This window comes from Labrus mixtus, chromosome 14 (assembly GCF_963584025.1).
Source record: "Labrus mixtus chromosome 14, fLabMix1.1, whole genome shotgun sequence".
In the NCBI taxonomy this organism is placed as follows: Eukaryota; Metazoa; Chordata; class Actinopteri; order Labriformes; family Labridae; genus Labrus; species Labrus mixtus.
Genome location: NC_083625.1, coordinates 26260185 through 26281878, shown reverse-complemented (window position 1 = coordinate 26281878; position 21694 = coordinate 26260185). Strand labels below are relative to the sequence as shown.

At 40.3% G+C, this 21694-nt stretch overlaps 2 protein-coding genes across 3 annotated transcripts; one reads left to right on the top strand and one right to left on the bottom strand.

Annotated features, from left to right (window-relative positions):
* The first annotated feature begins 889 nt into the window (after window positions 1–889).
* h3f3c (H3 histone, family 3C) lies at window positions 890–5465 on the top strand. The gene is made up of 4 exons (XM_061056017.1): window positions 890–1039; window positions 2478–2621; window positions 3799–3952; window positions 4046–5465. The coding sequence occupies exons 2-4, from the start codon at window positions 2494–2496 to the stop codon at window positions 4172–4174; spliced, it is 411 nt and encodes a 136-aa protein (XP_060912000.1). The 5' UTR covers window positions 890–1039; window positions 2478–2493; the 3' UTR covers window positions 4175–5465.
* A 7972-nt stretch (window positions 5466–13437) lies between these two features.
* On the bottom strand, window positions 13438–16387 carry crx (cone-rod homeobox). 2 transcript variants are annotated; one of them, XM_061056008.1, is made up of 3 exons: window positions 15947–16387; window positions 14800–14960; window positions 13438–14605 (listed from the first exon to the last, which is right to left on the bottom strand). In XM_061056008.1, exons 1-3 carry the CDS (start codon window positions 16041–16043, stop codon window positions 13967–13969), a joined length of 897 nt encoding a protein of 298 aa, XP_060911991.1. In that variant the 5' UTR covers window positions 16044–16387; the 3' UTR covers window positions 13438–13966. The 2 variants fall into 2 exon arrangements, with proteins under 2 accessions (XP_060911991.1, XP_060911992.1); XM_061056009.1 differs by having other exon boundaries at window positions 14800–14951; window positions 15947–16386.
* Between the last annotated feature and the right edge of the window lie 5307 nt (window positions 16388–21694).

Below are 21694 nucleotides of genomic sequence, written 5' to 3'. Positions count from 1 at the left end.
TACTGGTTGGAGTAACAACATGACACTTCCCGTTTTTTCCCTCAGGGTCGCTTTAAGTATAATGGAATATTTGTTTATAGATGTGTGCCAAGAAACTTCTAATACATGGGAAACTTTGGTCAGAATGGAGTATGTACAACTGTGATGGATAATTGTCCATGTTTCATGGGGAATCATGCTTAGTTGAGGGCTCACAGAAGCCATGCATTTTAGTTTTGTTTCATAACTTTTCATGTGTCAGATCTCTTCTTGCTGTAAATTAAATTTGAGCTGGATCAGATGAATCCACTAGGAGGAATGACCGTCTACAAAATGTAGGAGTAAAGGGAAGTTTGAGGGATTACGAAAACTCCTAAACGCTTAATTTAAAGTTTGTTGAAAGTGTGTTAGAAGTTAGGCTATTTAAAACGATTAAGATGATATTTTGACCCTCTTCCTCTGGCAGCCAGGTCATTCAAGAGAACAGATATCCAATCAATAGGTAATGTAGTGGCCTTCTTAAAGTAGAATAAAATGATTACTTTTTTAATTACTGCATCCAAAAGCATGAATTGAGTAAATGGTGCCTTTATTTGCATATGTTGCTTCTACCAGTGGTTATGATAAACTGAATAGTCATTAAATATTGATATTTTATATCTATAAATAAAAAGTCAATTTATCTTGAGGTTACTTTTTAGAAAGCCTGTACGTTTCCAGTGTCCACTTTAATAATATTATGTTTTACTTCATTTCTAATTTTGAAATTTGTTTTTCTTAATTTATTGTTTGTTAAAATATATTAACATAACTTGTAAAAACATTACGTGATAATCGCATTTAAACCCAATAGTCTTTCTTACAAAAAAAGTTAAAAGTTGAGGAAGTTACAATGTTTACAAATGTTGTCAGATGCATTGTGGGAGGCAGGTGATTGACACGGCCGCCATTTTGCTCCAGCTTTCTGCTTCCATTGTGTGAGAGATAGTAAATATCTGACACTGCCAGACAACCACAACACACTTCACCGTGCGAAGAAAAAGCGTTAAATTCACCCCCGGTAAGCAAACTTCTTCTCGTAATTTTTTATACAAATAGTAATATTAACAGTTTAACACTGAAAATGAGGTGATTAAAGTAGTTTTGATGCTTAAATATCGTGTTATTTCGACGCGTTGGAGAGGAGAAAAAGCAGCTGCCCGGTCAGAGAGAAAAACGGCTCAGTACTTCCTCTGCTGAAATATCTGCTCCACTTTCATGAGCGCTTTCTACCTCGCTGTTACCGCCTTTAAACTCCATCTTTAAAAACGCCTACACGCTCATTCGATAGCTACACTTCTCTCCTATGTTTTGTTGATAGTCTTGTGCGAAAACTTCATTTGATTAGTAAAATAAATGTCAAAGTTTACGTCCTGCTCATTGCCTCTATATTGGTAGGTTCATTGAGGTCTGCGGCCATAATCTTGCGGTAGGGGGCGGGGCCACGGCTGCTTGTCCCGCCCTAAAGCTTGCAGAACTAAACGCGGTTGGTCCTAAACCCACCGCACAGGCACAGTTGATTGGTCTGTTTCAGGATGATAACCGTTTTTGTATTGTGATTGGTTGGATCGGGAGCACAAAGTGTCCTGATTGGCTCGGCACGCTGTGTCTGTGTAGCAGCTAAACCGAAGGGAAACTTCTCCCAGGCGGCCAAATATGACCAAACAGGAGACTTTGAACTACCCGAGGGAAAACGAAAGTCTCGTGTTTAGTGACGGAAATCTTAAAAAATGTGTCACACTGTCATATATGTATGATAATAAGCAAATAATCACCGAAGGTATACAATATGTTGACACTTAATTCCAGTTATATAACAGAACATGTTCATATTGATGTTTTCAGGTTCAATCACAAAAACATATTTATAATTTATCATATAAAAACAGACTGTTAGCTTTGAAGGATTATTTATTTAGATCGCCTTTGATAAATATTATAAGTAAACACCAGTGTTTTCATTAAAAAACATTTGGCAACATTAAGGAAATGCTAAAAAGATCAACCATTTTGTTTTGATTAAGATATTATTTTTTAATCAGAAACAGCTGTTACAGTGGTCTCTGTAAAGCCACCAGAACCCAGTGAAAATAAATTACAAACACATTTCTGTAAAAACGAGCTGATCAAGGTAGCAGCAGCAAATCCGAAAATTAGAATTTTTTTATAGATCTTTTCTTTTATGGTGTAAAAACTAGAACCCAAGCCCGTTAATGGCAAAAGAAGAATGCTTCATCGCACATACCTTGATTAAACCCAGCTTCTCGATTGTCAGCCAAACAAATCTTATGGAGCAATTTTAAAACAGTTTAGTCAAAGAGAAACAAATATCTTTAAAAATAAACTAAAGACACGTTTCAGAAAATACCAGAATCAAACTTTAGGCCCAGAGAGAGAGTGTGTGTATCATGAACGTTTACATTCACAACACTAACTAACGCTGTGGGTTTTCCCTGTAGGTGATTCTTTGTCGTAATGGCTCGTACCAAGCAGACTGCTCGTAAGTCCACTGGAGGAAAGGCTCCTCGTAAGCAGCTGGCCACCAAGGCCGCTCGCAAGAGTGCCCCCTCTACTGGTGGTGTGAAGAAGCCCCATCGTTACAGGTAACATCTTTACTTTCCTTCTAAACAGCCGGTCATTTCCTTGAAATTTAATTAATCAAACTGAGATGATCATTCAAAAAATCCTCTTCGCTGGTTTAGAAAACTGTGTTGAATAGTTTGTTCATACATTTATTCACTAAAGCGTCCTGTTTGCACAAAGACACACACACTTGGACATTAGCAGCATTAAACATGTCTGCTTTTTCAGCTTTTTAATCTTTTTGGTCCATTTGCTCAGACCAAAAGTAAGAGAAAAACTGTTGTGAATATTTCAAAATACATTCATGTAAATATACAAACTCCCATCAGTTAATAGTTTATTCTCACTAGTTGTAATGTGGCAGCTTAACTTCTGCGACCCTGTCACAAGTCTCTTGACTTTGTCTCAGAAATGCTTAATTCAAACCCTCTTAAAAATTCTTTTTTTTTTTTTTTTTTTTTTTTTTTTTACAATTTCCTCTCTTGTGAACGTACTAAGCATGTTTTTAATAATCTAATCAGATCTGCATCATTATTAAGTTATTTTGGCAGCTTCAGATCCAGTTCATAACGGTAATATTACAGTAAAATCTGTTTGTCTTTGCTCCACACTGCTGTAGTAATCCAGACTGTAGCAGATGTGTGAGTGAAATGAATCCCAGGTAGTTGGTATCCATCCCTGATAATCCCTGAAATCCTGGTAACTCCCGGAGCCAAGCCTGACCGAGCTACCATTCATCTTTATGAATCTGGAAACAAGAGTAAAGTTAATCCAGATTCAGCTCCTGGAAGAAGGGGTGAAATGAATGAATGAATGAATTAACCGAGCTGTGTGTGCATCTGTATGACGTAAGGAACCAGGACCTTCGATGGTTGTGCGTGACCAACGTTAAAAAAACAAACCCCACAAAGGATCCTAAAACTTTAAAAGAAAAAGATCAAGTCTTTGCTCTCGGTTTCAAACGTAGCATAACAAAATTATACTCAACAGATCAGTATGCTATTCTGCAGAGCTGCCCACTGCCTAAAGTTGTTTTATAAGTAGAACCAGGAAGTGAACTGAACATGGAGGAACTGTTCTTAATAAATAAATTACATTATTACTTTGGGAGATGAGTCCTGTGTAGGTAGAGGAGGGTTTAATTAACTCAATTTTAAATCATGTATTGATCTACAATTTTTTTCACGTCTGTTTCAGGCCCGGTACCGTGGCTCTGAGAGAGATCCGTCGGTACCAGAAGTCCACTGAGCTGCTGATCCGTAAGCTGCCCTTCCAGCGCCTGGTGAGGGAGATCGCTCAGGACTTCAAGACCGACCTGCGTTTCCAGAGCGCCGCCATCGGAGCTCTGCAGGTTTGTTTCGGCACCAATTCTGTCAAAAACAAAACTGCATCAATCTAACATCCACGATCTCCTCGTGCTAATATCTGCTGTCTCTCCCTGCAGGAGGCCAGCGAGGCGTACCTGGTGGGTCTGTTTGAGGACACTAACCTGTGTGCCATCCATGCCAAGCGTGTCACCATCATGCCCAAAGACATCCAGCTGGCACGCCGCATCCGTGGAGAGCGCGCTTAGACGGCCTCCATGATGATTCACCTCTGTCCTGTTTTTCTTTACCTCACCCCGCCCTCACTCCCTCTCTCTACCTTCCCCACCCACCTCCACCTGTCCCTCTCGACTCCCCTCCCCAGCCTGCCCAGCTTCTCAGTAGACTTTAGAGTAACCTTGATTATGAAGATATAGAAATATGTCGAAGTCTGGTCTCCATAGGTTTTTTCGTCTTCACCAAATGTTTTTAGGGTACCTTTGTCGTGCATGTAAAAGGTTTGGCAGATCAGAAGCACTTGTGCACACATTCTTAAACCTTTGTCACTGAGTTTGGGTGTTGCCTGTAAAAGCTCTGCTGGATTCTTCCGTGGTGGGAGGCCAGCAGCTGTGGTTTGTGTGGCAAACAGAGCTGAAGCAGAGGGACGAGTACGAGGGACTAGTATGCTTAAGGGGAGCTGCAACTTCCACAGCAGGGTGCTATTAAAGCTAGTCCTGAGGCCTCAGCCCCTGTCTTAACACCCTCCTCCTCCCCTCCTGCCCAGTCCGTCCCTTTACACACTCCCCCTCCTCTCCACAGCTACAGGCTGCAGCTCCTCAAACCCCCCCCCCCCCTCCCTCACCTCTGTAATGTGCTCATGGAGGGGATGGCGGTCTGTTTGTGTGGACGCGTGAGCTCTGATCTCTCAAACCACTTGTACTCAACAAACAAGGATCTTTTGGTTGCTTAAGATTATTGATTATTGTTGTGGATATGGTGACTATTTTTTTTACGCATATAAATCACAGATGCTTCTCTTTTCCACTCTCCAAATCATGAAATTAACAGAAAAAACTATTAAAACAATTCTCTAAGGTTATCAATTTTTAATTTGCAGTGGTCTGATTTGCAACATAAAATCAGGAAGGGCTTCTCCATTTTCAAAAGCAACTTCAATTCTAAAGGCAGCCACAGGGGGGCGATGGTTCACCATCTGCTCCTTTATTCAACTATTCAGTGTAGATCAGTCGTCACACATTATGCTTCTGTCTCTCTCTATCTCCACAGATTGACTTTAGACTTGTCACTACAGTATGAATTGATATTCTAGTGGAAGTTTCACTCTGCATGTTTTTGGGGTCTTTGTGTCTCTTGCACTCGCTGTAGATCTGAACATATAATCTGTCCCTTTCTCAAAATTTGTGATACACAATATAACCTCATATTTGTTTTCTTTTATATTTTTCTTATTCCTTGAAATTTTCAGACGTATAAATAAGCTGATCTTTGTATTTTCCAAATTTCTCATATTATGGTGGTAATAAATAGGTGTTAAGACAACCTGATGCTTGTGTGATTTCTTTGTTTCATTGTGTCTCACTGATGCTCTGGTGTCAGGCAGTTAGGATCCAAACCGAATCCTCGAAAAGTCCTTTAAGTTCTTTATTTTTATAAGTTCCAAACAAATGTATGCAGACAGGAGACATTACATTTGAGGCAGCCACTCTTCAAATGAGACCTCTGGAAGATGCAGCCCCTAAAATGAGACAACGCTCACATGTACACTCAGGAAGAGATCAACACAGACGTCAGGGACGTGTTTCCAAAAGTGAAGAAAAAATGTTGTCATAATTTAGTGTTTCAAGTTCTCTCTGAAGAGTGCCATGTTAACTCCAGTCTTTGTTCTGAATTTAATTTGTCACAACAGGGTTTGTATCCTTCCAAGGAACCTTAATAGATCTTCGAGTAATTCACTTTTCACCCTGGCTGCAGAAATAATCCAAAAGAAAGGTTGGACAAGAGTTACTGTAGAGCACACAAAATTTCTCTGAAGAGAACGCAATTGGCGCTGCGTTACATAATACAAGGCATTATGAAAAGATGAATCAGTTCAACAAAATGGTAATTAAAACAAGAACATAACAAACACGATGCATTCAATTAATCCAGATTTGAATAAAATGTCACGTTTTGTATCTATGAGCTGGAAGGTGCCTTATGTCAGACCTTTGAGGAGTCTGAAAGGTTCATGAAAGAGAAGAAGAAATTAAACATTCAGTGGTTTATAAACTAACAGTCGTGTTCTTGAATTAATTCTTCCTCAAAAAACTAAACTAAACTTTTTGTCTGGGAGAAATTTGGACATGCAATCACTGATTCATTGACTAATATTGGACCATAGTCACCTGGAGAAATATATTTAAAAACGTGTGTTATCTGCATAAATATTCATTAACCTTTATTTATTCTCAAGAAATCATTGAGGGCAAGCCCTCATTTACAATGACGTTGAGAGTACAATTAAAACGAATAAGAGACAAAAAAAAGACAAAAAACAACAAAGACAAAATACATAGATTACAAGACCAGAAGAATAAGCAGTAAGCAGGTAACTACAGTTAATAACATTTACACTCGTGAGTACAGTGAACTGTAATCAAGTTTTTAAATTGACCCATGGTAACCATTGTATTGAGTTTGAATGTGTTTTGTATTGTGTTCCAGGTGTGTGCAGCACAATAGGTGAAGGATGTTTTCCCAAAGTTAGTTTTTACTTGTGGAACCGTTAACATTAGCCAGTCACTTGATCGAGACTGATACGGATTATCAGCCCAGATTAATAAAGAAGTGATGTATGCTGGTAGATTACCCGCAAGTGATTTATAAATAAATAACAGCCAATGCCGTTCACGTCTAACTGTTAGTGAAGGCCAACCAACTTTATCGTACAGGATGCAATAATGAGTGGAATATTTGTCACCAGTGATAAATCTGAGGGCGGAGTGATAAACTGTGTCTAATGATTTTAGGGTGGAGGCAGAAGCATGTCTATAAATGACATCCCCGTAGTCCAGAATAGATAGGAAGATGGCTTCAATTATTCGCTTCCTACTCACTAAAGGGAAGTTCACTTTGTTTCTGTACAAGTATCCAATTTTCTGTTGTAGTTTTGTGGTTAATGTATCAATGTGAAATTTAAATGAAAGGGATTGATCCAACCAGATGCCAAGATATTTGTAATGAGGTACTCTTTCAATATTGTGACCTTCCAGAGTTGTTATATGCAAGTCATTGTCTGTGGTATTTCTGGCTTGTGTAAAGATCATGTATTTAGTTTTCTCTGCATTCAGTAATAATTTTAAGTCAAGGAGTGCATTTTGTAATTTGTGAAGTGCTTCTTGTAAAGTTTCCATTGCTAAGTGTGCAGTCTCAGCAAAACAATACAAAACTGTGTCGTCAGCGTAGAGATGGGTCTTACAAATTGTAAATACAGAAGCAATATTATTAATGTAGATCGTGAACAGCACAGGACCCAATACAGAACCTTGTGGAACCCCTTTTGATAGTGATAAGTGTTCAGAGCGATCAGATTGTACAGTCACACATTTCAATCTATTAGACAGATAATTCTGCATCCATTTAAATGAGGAGTTGTCAAAACCAACATCATGTAGCCTCTGCAGGAGTATGGTGTGATCAACAGTGTCAAACGCTTTAGTTAAATCAACAAAGAGGGCAGCACAGTATTTCCCTTGATCAACAGCAGATACAATATTATTTATGACAAAGGTAATTGCTGATGTGGTGCTGTGTTTTTTTCTGAAACCAGACTGGTGAGGACTTAATAAAGAATTTATTGAAAGGAATGATTTTAGTTGATTGTTGACTAATGTCTCCAGGATTTTAGAGAAGCTGGACAGTTTGGAGATCGGCCGGTAGTTGTTGAGTTTGTTTTTGTTGCCGCCCTTATGCAGAGGGACGATGTGTGCTGACTTCCAAACCTGAGGGACAACTCCAGTGGTGATTGAAAGATTAGAAATATAGGAAATTTGTTCCTTGATTAGAGGGGCACAGAGTTTTAAAATGTATGGCTCTAGATTATCTTCTCCCCTTGCTTTCCTAGTATCTATAGAGTGCAGAGCCTCCATTACAGCAGAGGAAGTGAAGGCCTGTATAGTAAAGTTAGGGGAATGGTTAAAAGTGGGAATATGAGCCAGCGGCCGGCTATTAACAGTTTTTCCAGAGTACAATGTTTCACACTGACTCCCAGAAGCAACAAAATGGATGTTAAAAGCACGGCAAATTTCTGAAGTTTTATTTGTTTGGCCTTCATTTAAAGTAACATAAGAAGGGAGAGATGGGGAGGATTTATTTTTGTTTATATTCACTGCTTTCCAGAATTTTGATGGGTTTAAAGAGCAACTAGAAATCAACTCCTGGTGATAAGAGGTTTTAGCTTTTCTCAGTGAATATGTGCATTTATTTCTGAGTTGTCTGAATAAAAGCCAATGGGCTGCTGTCTTTCTTGCTAAAGCCCAGGCTTTGTCCTTTTCCTTTAAAGGCAATGATAATTCAGTGGAGAACCATGGGCTTGATCTGTCTTTAACCCTTAACCTTTTAAAAGGTGCATGCTTGTCAATAATTGTAAGAAATGTATTTGTAAAATATTCAAGTGCATGATCCACAGTATTTCAGATGTTTGACATATATTACTGTTCACAATGTCATTAAAAAAACACCTGTTCATTAAAATTTCTGAAATGTCTCTTGAGTACATTCTATTGGTAAAAATTAGATCAATCAATGTTGATTTTGAGGGATCTTTCAAATTACGTCTAGTTGGTTCAGGTATGATCTGTGATAGATTTAGATTGTCACACATCTCCTTTAAGCTCAATGAATCATTTGACAACCAATTTCAATTAAAATCACCCAAAACCAGGATTTCTGAAGTACTGAACTGAGAAAACATTTCTATTAATCGATTAACAACACTGGGGTTAGCTGATGGTGGTCTATATACACCTAGCACAGTCAATGATCTGTTACAAGAGATCTGAATTTTTAGAGCAATACATTCAAACGAGTGGTATGGTATGTTATTTTGCCTTTTTATGATCTGTGCTAGTGGGATAATTTTAATGAAAGGTAGAGGCCTGAGTAGGGAGCTTTGGGGAACTCCAACTTCTGTTATCGTATTTTCAGGTTTTGGCTTCATATTAGCCTAATCCTTGGAAACGTAGACGATTGATACCATTTTGGCAATACTTAAACCTCTGCAGGATGTAAAAAAACACAGGCAAAAACTAGTCTACAGTATTTCTATATTGTTTTGAATGAATACCTTTCAACAATGCCAGCAATTTATTGCGCGCAGACTAAAGGGCGAGCAACATTTCATAGTGAACGTCTGGTAGCTACTCTAGCCAGTCGGAGAAGATTTTCTTTAGAAAATACTGAGCACTCACATACAGCATAGGAACAGCAAAGCGATAAAAACAAGTGAATTCACTGAGTAAAAAAAAAGTGGGAAGGGCTCAAATTCTAAGCTAATGGCACTAGCTAGCGAACTGTAAAGTTAGCTAACCTGCTGCCTTTATATATATATTTTTACATTTTGTAACCACTCTACAATCCTCATCCCGGAACATCCCGAAAAATGTCCTAATGTGAGGAAGAAGTCGTAATTTTCAGTCTACCTTGAGCAAGAGAAGAGCAGTTAGCCTAGGCTACATGAGGAATGAAGAGAAGAGCATCCGGCACAGCCCGCGGTCACACTGGCCAGGACTATCCGTGCCTAAGCACGATTACCTCTTGTACATAACGTCTTAATACAACACACGCATGCTTTATGTTATTATGAAGCGTGCTCAGTTTACAAACAGGCGGACGAGAGAGAGAGAGAGAGAGAGAGAGAGAGAGAGAGAGAGAGAGAGAGAGAGAGAGAGAGGCCTGTTTGGCCTGTTAGTCTGGAGACGGCACGGAGCGGTCACACTGGCCAAACGAACTGGACTTTAGGGGTGAAGCGTGAGGCACGGTACGGATGGCCAGTCTGACCGTGCCTTTAGACAGCGTAACACATAACAATACACTTCACTTCCTGTCTCCTGATCACATGACTACAGAAGTCTTACAGAATCACAACAAACCGTCAAAATAAAATAGGAATAATCACATTAAATACTCCCAAGATAAACACAAACATATTATCTGCTATACTCCAGCAAATCATAATCCAAACAATAATAATCAAACTTATTACTGCAAAATGGCGCTTAAACTCAGTCTCTTGGCATATCCGCACGACATTGACCTGAGTATGACTCTGAGATGATTGTGATGCAGCCCTAACATTCTCAACTTTTCTTATATTTCAGCTTTATTTTCGTAATAATGTGATTTTAATCTCTGTTTTTTTCTCTATTGTGGCCTCAATACTCTGTCGTAGGCTTTCCCCCTACAGTCATATTTTCAGTTGCTGATCATCGAGAAGCAGATTGCACATTTTGAAAACCAGTTTAGTGCTTCATTATAAGAGCGCTTTAGCTTCTTACTCTTGGCATGACCTAAGTTTAAAATGGCCAACATGTGACTACAGTGAAAGGCTTGTTGTGACGTAATGACACAGTATTCAAGCGCTACTCCAAGGGGCATTACAAGTCGGGACCTTGTGCATCATTCTTTGCGAGCATCAATTTATCGATCATTAGGGCAAAAAGCACATTTGATGCTCTTCTCTGTAAGTTCATCCAACATTTAACCATGAGTTTTACTCCAGTTTGAAAAAGGTCAAGCTATTGTCAAACCTTTATTTTTATTTGGCCTTTAAATTTTCAATTTGTGTTTTGACTTTGTCGAACGCAACATTTTCCTCCTTGGGCCGTGTGTTGTGTTTTTGTTTTGTGTGTTCACCTTCCTCAAGGTCTGCCTGGTGCCGTCCATCCCCCATCACATCTGCTGCTCCCTGGGATTACAGTACAAATGTCTGTCTGAAACTCTCAGTGCTGAGGGGGAAGATTACAAGTGCACTGCACCCTCTGAGAGAGGTTAACCAATCAGGATGTGCCGACTCAGGGATTAACCAATCATACGACGAGGGGGAGGGCGGAGGATTAAATTGAGCACAGAGTGGGATTAGGACAGTGTTGAGTGCAGAAAAATGCTTTGAAATGTCTCTCGTTTCCCAGCTCCTTCTCTCTGTAAATGTATGATCTAAATGTTGTGATGGTTTACGAGTGTTAGGACTAGAGAAAGATGTGATTTACAAAGAATAAAATATAGTTTAATGTTTTTATTTGTGTTGCAGCATAACATCAGAAATCTCTTACGAGTGATCAAGCCTTTTATATTTGATCATGTGAATTATTTTAATAAATATATTCCTAACGAATAATAAGTTAAACACATTAGGTTAGATTTATTCATGATTTTGTAGTTTTAAAATAACTAACCTACAGTTCAATTTCACTTCAGAAAGATGAAAAAATTCATCATCAAGCCGGTGTTCAGCGGTTAAACCTTTTTTGTTTGTTGAATAACAGAAAATCAACCCTCTCTGAAAACAACACGCGTACAAAATATTTTCACATATTTGATGTCGTGGGGAAGTTTGCGTGGCAGCAATCAGGTCAGGCGGGGATTATGAAGTAGTCAAGAGGAGTTGGGGAGATTGGAGCAGCGGTGGGGGTGGAAAGAAGGGGAACCTCTGTGCTGATGGAAAACAACTGTCGGGAAAAAAAGGTTTATTAAACTGTGCTGTTGTTTTTAAATACAGGCTGTGCTTTCTGAGGTGCACGTGTAACAGTGAATTGTTTGAAATGAGTGAACAACACATGCAATCAAAACTCTCTGTGTGTTAAACTACATTCATATCTGCAAAGTAATCCCAGCTGATAAATCACTTTTTTGACATTTATTGTGAAGTTAACTTCTAAAGTTACAGATAATTTATTGCTAGGTCGAATTCTTTGTTCTTCATTGTTCTAGTTGTTGACAGATCATTTTGAAAATCTGTTTATTCACAGTTTTTCCTTTGTGATAACCTCAAGGGATTATTTCCTTTTCTACATGTCGAGGTCTTCATGGTGCTGACCTAAGAGGTTTTCTGGAACAAAGTGTTTTTTTTTGTACTTTTTATGGAAAATATCATCATTTATGTGTATATATTTTATATACATCCTGTGAACAGGTGTTTTATTCTTTCAATAAACCAAACAATTATTTCTTTGTATTCAGGATTTTACAAAATAAATCATAATAATGCGGGAAGTTGTAATTTTAGTTTGTGGTTAGTTCATATGTTACTTATTGACTAACTGGGTGAATATCTAAACATCATCCAGCTGTCTGTGTCAAAATGAAGAGGTAGAGCACACTTTATTATCGTGTTCATAAATAACTGAATAATTACTTACTTCTTTTGCCACATCAGTGTCATATTATCAGGAGTATCAGGGCGTGGAAAAGACTCTAAGAAAGTGAGTCTATTCAGAATAGCCTGAGATAGCCTGAGCATTGTTTTTTTATTATTATTATTATTTTATTTTATTTTAAGATTTATTTTTTGTCTTTTTGTGTCTTTATTAGAGAGATAGGGCAGTGGATAGAGATGGAAATCAGGGAGAGAGAGAGTGGGGAATGACATGCGGGGAAGGAGCCACAGGTTGGATTTGAACCTGGGCCACCCACTTGGAGGAGCACAGCCTCCGTACATGGGATGCGTGCGCTACCCACTGCCCCACCAGCGCCCCAGCCTGAGCATTGTTGTATTAAACTTTACTCTTTGAGATCTCTGAATGTTTTTCTTTAATGAGACCCTCAAAGGCTGCTCCACCACAGATTTCCAATCTTCCAACCGGGTTTTTGCAATAAACTGAGTAGAATGAAACCTTTGTTTGCATACTTTCATTTTTGTATTAAACATTGTGAACATTCCAAACCAAATGTATTATTCTTCTTTTATTTGATTTTCTTTTTCAAAGTAGGTCTGAGTAACTGAAATCTATTTGCTGGTAGATCTGTTGTGTGTATCCTCCTGTGAACCTGTGAAGATGATGTAGTTTGCAAAGTTTTTAAAGTAGTTTCCTCAACACCGCCTGAGACACAACAGGTGTAGCTGTAGAAGAGAGCGCCTGCAGGAGAGGTGGACTAAGATAGAAAAAGGCTGAGAAAGAGAGGAGGAGAGAGCCAGGAAAGGAAGGGTGAGGAGGAGGAGAGAGACAGAGGGGGATAGGGCAATAATCCTAACTAATTCACTTAGGGCATTGCTGAAGGGAAGCTAAGAGGATTGGGGACACTCCCAGAATCAGATCAGCTAAAATAACCAAGATGGAGCAGTGAGAGCCATGCAGGCCGTATGACAAACATGATGGGTCCGGACCTGAACGCAACACGGCTACTTTAAGTGCACACTGTTAACACTCTTCATACTGACCTACGACACGTGCATCGGTTCATCAGTCGAAACTGTATCAGAACCAACCCAACACAAACTGTAATTCAGTGAGAACAAAACCTCAGTGATCACAAAGTGTAAAGAATATTTCACTTTAATATTTCACACAACTTAAACAGAAAATCGGACTTTTCCATCAAACAGATTGGGGATGATAACACTAAAGACTAACACTGAAATACGCCACATAAACGCTCAAAACAATGCTCATCTAAACAAAATCAAATTACAAATTTAAATAGCATAACATAAGAATAAATAACTCCTGAGCCGTCTCCTGTGAAAGCAGCTCTCCCTCCTCTCTAAGTTTACAACAAAATGAAACGTGTGTTTGTGTCTGAATCAGACAGTCCTGTTCAGACGGCTCAGTGTGTTTCCTACTAACTCTTGAAAGGCTTTTGTTCTCTTATTAAACGCAGCATGAAGAAGAGGACAGGTCTGGTTTTCAGTCAGGCAGTATTGAAGACAGCCTCGGGTCCCTTCATCTGATAAACCGTTTCTACAGAGGTCGCCTTTGGAAAACAAACACATCTCACAAACAAACAGACTGAAAAGAGTCCTCTGTGGCTGATCTGTGTCGCTCTTTCTCTCACTCGACTCGGCCCTTTTAGAGGACCTGGAACTTCCAGGAGTTCTGGTCCTTGTGGTCCAGACAGTCCATTGTGGTGAAGCCCAGTTTCCAGGCCTGCTGGTCCTTGTAGTCCAGGCAGTCCACAGAGGTGAAGCCCAGGGAGGAGGCCGTGCTGTAGCCCTGTGAGGACAGGGAGGCGGGGGACTGGCTCAGGGAGCCCCCCATCGAGGGCACAGTGATCGGGCTGAGGGCCCCCACGGTGCCTGACAGCTGCGAGTGCATGGGGGACAGGTAGGCGCTGCAGTCCAGGCCGGTGAAGTAGGAGGTGGTGCTGGCGTAGCCCTGGGTGTATGCTGATGGCTGGCCGTAGCTCATGGGGTAAGGAGAGGGACGCTGCATGCAGGGGGCCGAGGAGGAGGCCAAGGGGTCGGGCAGCGGCGAGATGGCCGGGCTCCAGATGGACACAGCCGTGTTTCCATTGCTGGAGCTCGGGGCCAGGCTGGGGCCGGACTGAGCCGAAGAGGGGCTGTAGGATCCAGACGGGTTAGGAAGAGGATCAGGGGCAGTGGGTTCCTGAACGGGAGAGGCCTTCTTTTTGGGTGGGCGGGGCTTAGACTGACCACTGCTCTGCTGCTGCTGCTGACGGCACTTTGCACGGCGGTTTTTAAACCAAACCTGGAGAAACAAAGAAAAACAAGCAGCAGGTCAGTACAGGAAACAAGTGTCAAACATTCAAGTGTGTGCAGCTTAAGTTAGTAAAACAAACATGTTTTAGTCTTTAAACTTAACAGGATGTCTTTTGTAACTAGTAAACCAGAAACTCTGAACAGATCGGCCTCCATCTTGGCTCGAGCCTACTTCTCTCCTACCTGCACACGTGACTCGGGCAGGTTAATCTTCAGGGCCACCTCCTCCCTCATGAAGATGTCTGGGTAGCGGGTCTTGGAGAACAGGGCCTCCAGGATGTCCAGCTGTGTCCGGGTAAAGGTGGTGCGCTCGCGGCGCTGCTTCCGGGGAGTGGCTGCAAAGACAACACATTGAAAGGAGAGAGGATTTTTATCATAATTATGTTGTGCTGCTTTTGATAGCTAAGAAAAGACACAAGTATTAAGACAGGTTGTATTATAAAGGATTCTGCTCTCATATAAGTGATTGTTATGTTTTTATTGTTGTCCAGCAGTGTGAGTGAGGATACATCACAAGAGCAATTTAATGTTTCTGATCCTGATTTTTTCCCTTAAGGTTGCTTGTGACCAATATGGACCCATAATATTTATTTATTTATAATTTGAAAAGATAATCACAAGAGTCCCTGTTTTTCTTTGTCAGAGTTTATATTTTCCCAAAAAGCTGGTTCTTAACATTTAATTCATTTAAATATAGTTTGAGTCAGAATGATCTAACTGCCCTGCATGGACGGATGTTTTTTTTCAAAGTAAGTATGAATACAGATTCAGTTTAGATATTTCAGAGATAACGAATTATGATTCTCTAATGGCGAATCTGACATTAACATAGAAAAACAACAATAAAAAACGTTAAAAAGTCGATCGTCAAATGTTATCTGTTATCTGTATCAGACCTGAACACAACACTGATTATATCCGCTTCAACTTCAATTTTGTTTTCAAACAATCTTCCCCTTGGAGAATGTAACCTCGCTTTACTGATAAATTATAAACGTGACGGTAGATTTATGAACAAAGTAAGGGTTACATTCTTTTTAAATGATCAGTGAAGTGTAAGAAAATACCCGTCACATAATCCATCTCTCTTTGGATAGTTTTAGTTTAGATTAATGATCATTTTACAAAATCTTACCATGTTATCATTGTTATACAAGTTTTTTTTTTAGACACACAATTTTAGCTTTACAGCGTTACGCACAGCCTGCGCGTCTTTACGCACCACTGTGGCTCGAATATTATTTACTCTAAATGAGGAGAAAAGATGGCAGACAAATATGTAATCAAAACAAAACAGAAAACTTTGCTAAAAGAAACATTTGGTACTTACATGGGTAAGCGACAGTTGTGTGCAGCACATCCATCCCTGGGCCGGGCAAATTTAACCCGTTCATTGTGTAATGGGGTTGCTTTATGTAGGACATCATCCTTGCAGCTGGCTTTTAAGTCCTGTCGCTGACTTGAGTGTCGGACACGCAACAAACAGCCGAGGCCTCCTCAGAGCGCTGCTGAGGCAACAAGTCTGTGCGTCCGATCCAACCCGGCTGTGGAGAGAAGCGGGACGCGCGGAGTTATCAGAAACCTAAACTGTTTTTCTTTTTTTCCCCTCTCCGTGATGTTACAGCTCTTTCTGTGTGTGTCAGCTGAGCAGCAGAGCGCACTGTTGCGCACTGAACACCCGAACAGAGACTGACTGTCACAGTGAAGTCATCACACAGGTGAAGTGGTCCCTGGATCGCCTCTGCGCCTTGGAGAGATGCTCCACTGAGTTTCTTTACCGGCACACGCTGCTAATTAGAGGCAGCAAGTGGCTCCAGCAAACCCCTCCCACCACACACAGGAACACACACACACACAGACACACACACAGACACACAGACACACACACACACACACACACACACACACACAGACACACACACACACACACACACACACACACACACACAGACACACACACAGACACACAGACACACACACACACACACGCACGCACGCACGCACGCACGCACACACACACACACACACACACACGCACGCTCGAGCGAACATAAAAAAAGTCTAAATGAGCAAAGAAAAGTTAAACACAGAGTCTATAATTTTGAATTCTTCATTATTTTTCTGATTCTTTGATATGAATTCACAGGGAGGTTGATTATTAATTATAATTATAATTATAAATATTATTAAATATAATTATAATTAATTATATAAATGTGAATATTTGCATACATAACATTGGTCTAAAAATAATTTGCTACATAAAACAGGAGAAAAATAAAGTACATTTTAATTTATATTGATAAGTCCAACATCCCAAAAACAACCATGAAGTTTTTTATTTTCATCATAAAGCTGTTAATTCAAAGAACAGCAATAATTTCATATAATCATTTCTTATAATAAAATAACTTTAATTTCATATAATCATTTCTTATAATAAAATAACTTTAGTTTCATAATTAAAAAATAATTTATTTCTACTTAGAGGAGAAATAAAATGCTTGTTTGTTCCTTCATCCTTATACATGTAGTGATGAATTAACCTGCTCTACATTTGCTGCATTTCATACATCCAAACATAATTGCCAGATTACATTTATCTCCTTGCAGCTTCATGAACACACACACACACACACACACACACACACACACACACACACACACACACACACACACACACACACACACACATGCACACACACAAACACCCAGATGCACAAAAGCGACAAAGCTCATTTGATTTATCATAATATGCTTTATCTGAAAAGTAAGTATCTTATCTCCAGATAAAGGCAGGAAAGTCAGAGCAATCCGTTCAGTGGTGGAGAGCGAGAGAAAGGAGGCTGGAGGGAACTTAAAGCTGCACTGAAGAGGGACTGGACTTGATCTCTGGGAAGACGAAAATAAAAACAAAGAAAACAGCAAAAAATGGAGATTGAGGCAAGAATCAAAGATGGAGGGAGAGAGAGGGGAGAGAGCGTCATGGACGGAGGATTCAGCTCATGGAAATCTAAACGTAGACACATCAGTTTTACAGACTCGGACAAAGACGTGGAGTCATCTTTGTTTATGTGGACTATAGTAGAATAGTGCTGAGGGAATATTGTTCAGAAATTGATCTGAGGAAACTCTGTAGACGTGTATGAGAATTTTTGCTGATAATGTCATGTTCCAAAAAACTTCTTCAAACTTTGTTCACTTTTTTTTTTTCCTTTGAGTGATACCAACATTTTTTTTCCCCTTTGGCTGTTACTGTCGCTGCTCACACGGGTTCATTCAGAATAGTCTTTGTCGTATTGAAATATTGCAAACATTTTAATCTGAAGCGTTGCAATCAGTTGCCAAAATGTTGGTTGTGATTTTGATAAATTCTGCCAAGTGCGATGTTTTTAAACTATTTTAATCCTTGTAAAAAAAAAATGGTGCATGCTATGATAACGGTGTGCAGATGATGTCCAACTTATAATAGTGGAACAGCTCGTCCTGCAGCTGCAACAAACAGCAAATAGGGAAGAGGACTGAGCTGGTTTAATCCCTGCCTGACTGCCCTTCCCCCCTAAAAGCTGGATGCACAGACACTCAGAGTGATGCAAGCGAGCGTTTTTATTTAAAGACCGCACTGACTTTATGTTGGACAGTGTAAGCTGACTGATGCCTGAAACACTCAGGATGGAAATAAGAGGGAGGACAGGTACGTCAGGTGGACGGGGGGGGGGGGGGGGGGGGGGGGAGGAGGGGATGAAGGGGAAGTGAGGGAGAGGAGGAGGTGGAGAAGCAGGTGAAGGGGCAGAGGGTGGGGGAGGCTCCCGGTTCTCGTCCCCACTGACACACTGCTGCAGTTAATCCAGATTAGAGTGTCTAAAACAGGTCGGCTAAATCTGCAGGCCAGCCAGCAATACAGAGGCTGCTGTCAGCCCCAATCACTCACCCTGCACACACACACACACACACACACACACACACACACACACACACACACACACACACACACACACACACACACACACACACACACACACACACACACACAAATAATCTCCTCTGTGCAAACCAGGTGCCACCAGCAGCTCAGCACAGGCCACCACTAACCAACCCACCACCCCCCTTCCCACAGACCAGTTAGGACTCCTTGCTGGTCCAGTTGGAGCTGAGTTCTGTCAGACACCACATTCAACATTCAGTTATATCGTGGATTCGACATCACTTCACTGGTGAATGAGTTAGTCCACATGGGAGATGTTCCACTTTAATATCAGACTAGTGACCCAGTGAACATGTGCACACCTTCAACCTGCTGCGTCACCATAACAACCAACACGAGCTGCAGATTGAACCTGTCCTGTGTCAATGAATCTGACTCTCTGAGGGAGGCGGCTGTAACTGAAAGGTTTATACAATCATTTTCTCACAGGCCCATAAACTGGTGGTCTAAATGGGTATTGTTTACTTACAGTTTCCTTCTGAAACATTTAAATTGTGTTTGATCTGCTATAATTAATGTTATTCTAGTGTACAGAATTGTATATTCAATTCAATTCAAACCTTAATTTCTTCTTGAAGGACATTGAGGTTTCATTAATTTTCAATGTCGTAAAGATTACAAGAAAACAAGCACAAAAACAACAACAACAACAATTAATCAATTACAAAAACAACTGAGATCGATTAAAACACTGACAATTCAAAATAAATTGGCTAGAAATCAAAGAGAGGGGACAACTCCAATCTTCAGTTTGCTGGAGGCCGTTCCTTGAATTTGGGAGAGGAAGTGATGTCAGCACTGCTCAGATTCAGTCGTCGGCTTCAGGCTGCAGGATTTTATACAAGTAGTATAAGCAGCAAATATCAGTGAAAAGTTAAAATCAATAACAGATTAATTTTGTTCTACCAACTCATGTAGTTGCACAGCTTAACTGAAACCAGACTGTTGCCAAGGAACCCAAACCTTCCCCTGCACTCAACTATTCTGTTTGTTTCCATGGTTACCACTGACAAATTTACTATTTTGATTTTTTTGAACATTTTCATTTATCGTATTGGTATGGATGTTGTCCCACAGGTTTCCTCATCAGGAGCTATTGACTCCACCTGTGATGTTCTCCCTCAGCTGACGGCTGATCACAGTCAGCTGGGCTGGGAGGATACAGTAGCTACAGTATATAGGGAGGTGGACGTTTCCCCGCTCTACTTGGGTTTCTACCTTAAAGAAACCCAAGGCCCACCTGTTGTACCTTTTTGTAAAGGTGCAGTGTTTTGTTAATTCTCCAACTTGCGTCTTCTTTCATTCAGATTTTGTTTACGTGGGGGAACGTGACCAGTGGTGATTCTCGAGTCTGGTGTGGCCCTAGAATAAAATCAATTGGGGGGCCCTCCAACCAGGGTTCATCCCCATCATATCTGCCAGTGTACCAATACTTATTCCTCTTTATCTTTCTCTTTATTCCAGTTTCTTTTTTCTCTCTAATAGACGGATAATTCCTCTTCATTTTTCTTTGTTTACTTCATTGACAAACTTTGGTTTTCACTAAAATAATGCATGCAGCTCTTAGCAGGGCAATGAGAGTGAGTGCTGTCAATTTGCACCTTTTCGGCCACTGCTTTGGTAAAAGTTTGTGAGCCTTCAGGGGCCACATCATTGGTCTGGGGCCCCAAGCAGCAATGTAACAGTTTGGGCCTCGACCAGGAGTTATGAAGTAAATCTGTCATGCAGGTACTGCATAGGTCACTCTTGAGTTATAGAATATTTTGAAAAAAAATGGTTTACAGCACAAACAATGAAGTTCACCTTGGAATCTTTTATTGAGAAGCCTATTAAATGGAAGATGGCAAAAGAGGCAGACCCTTTACAAATGACTCTCCAGTTGGGTATAACAGTAACAGTAGGAAGTAGAAAACATGCAGTGGAACCATAGAGTGGAACAGGCTGTGGTCACAGGTTTGCTGGTGAAGAGGACGACACTGAAGAGGGTGTTACTGGTCCTGCAGCTGAACTGGGATTTAAACACTTACTGTACAGATGAAGCTCAAACGAGAGCACATAAAGAGAAAGGTAACTTTTAACAGAGAAAGGTAACTTTTAACAGACCTTCTCCGTAGCATCAACGCTGTCTGTTGTTGTTGTTACAACATTCTGAACTGAAATCAGGTGAACACACTGAAGTCAGAAGAACGACTTCCCAACTTGGAAACTTGGAGCACCTGAGCAGCACATGAATGCAGCATCAGTGATCTTTACATCAGCACTTAAAGAATGTCTCCTGTCCAATCAGATTTCTTGTTGCAAGATCAGAACTAACTTTAAATAATTATCAGTACTATAAGAGTGATATGGATAAATACCACAGATATTAAAGTTCTCAACAGGGTCCTAAGTCTCTGACTAGACTCTTCTCCTCTGTCGCCCCCCCGGTGGTGGAACAAACTTTCAAACTCCATGTGATCTGCAGAGTCCCTCTGCACCTTTAAGAAAAAGCTAAAGACCCAGCTCTTTCATGAATACCTACTAACTTAATGATGATGGTCTCCATATTATTGATGATGATGATGATGGTAATGACAATGGTTTTTGTTTGATAACGATGACTTATAAGATGGTTTCTATACTGATTAGAGCTCTCAAGAACTGCCCTCAATGTTGTGCTTTGCCTCTGGTCACTTCCTGTCAGCACCTGTGTGTCCAATCAGACTCAAAGCTGATCGTTTGCTCTTACTGACATTGTTCCCTTTTTTCTAGATCCTTGCTTGTGTTGTTCTTACTCTCTGATGTATGTCGCTTTGGATAAAAGAGTCTGCTAAGTGAATTGTAGAATTATAAAGTTACTTTATTAGGCTTATTCACAGCACAACGTTTGCTTTCTGCTAAAGTTCAATAAATCAACCCAAACAAGAATTATTGTTCCAAGGTTTAAACAACCCATCAAAGTGCAGTTTACATCCATCAGTGTTACCTGCACATGAACAAATTAACAACGGCTGAAAGAGGATAAGGTTATATATTAAAAATATTTAGAGAGTGTTTTAGAACACAAAACTCGGTCGATCGATTACAGGAGGAACAAAAAGCCGTAGAACTGAA

Bases quoted from the DNA above. Each gene is read 5' to 3' on its own strand.
- h3f3c (XM_061056017.1), top strand. From the start codon at position 2,494: ATGGCTCGTACCAAGCAGACTGCTCGTAAGTCCACTGGAGGAAAGGCT. The intron at 2,622-3,798 runs GTAACATCTTTA...CGTCTGTTTCAG, and splicing joins AAGAAGCCCCATCGTTACAG to GCCCGGTACCGTGGCTCTGA. The intron at 3,953-4,045 runs GTTTGTTTCGGC...CTCTCCCTGCAG, and splicing joins CCGCCATCGGAGCTCTGCAG to GAGGCCAGCGAGGCGTACCT.
- crx (XM_061056008.1), bottom strand. From the start codon at position 16,043: ATGATGTCCTACATAAAGCAACCCCATTACACAATGAACGGGTTAAAT. The intron at 14,961-15,946 runs GTAAGTACCAAA...TTCAATGTGTTG, and splicing joins CACAACTGTCGCTTACCCAT to TCTTTGCAGCCACTCCCCGG. The intron at 14,606-14,799 runs GTAGGAGAGAAG...TTGTTTCTCCAG, and splicing joins TGCCCGAGTCACGTGTGCAG to GTTTGGTTTAAAAACCGCCG.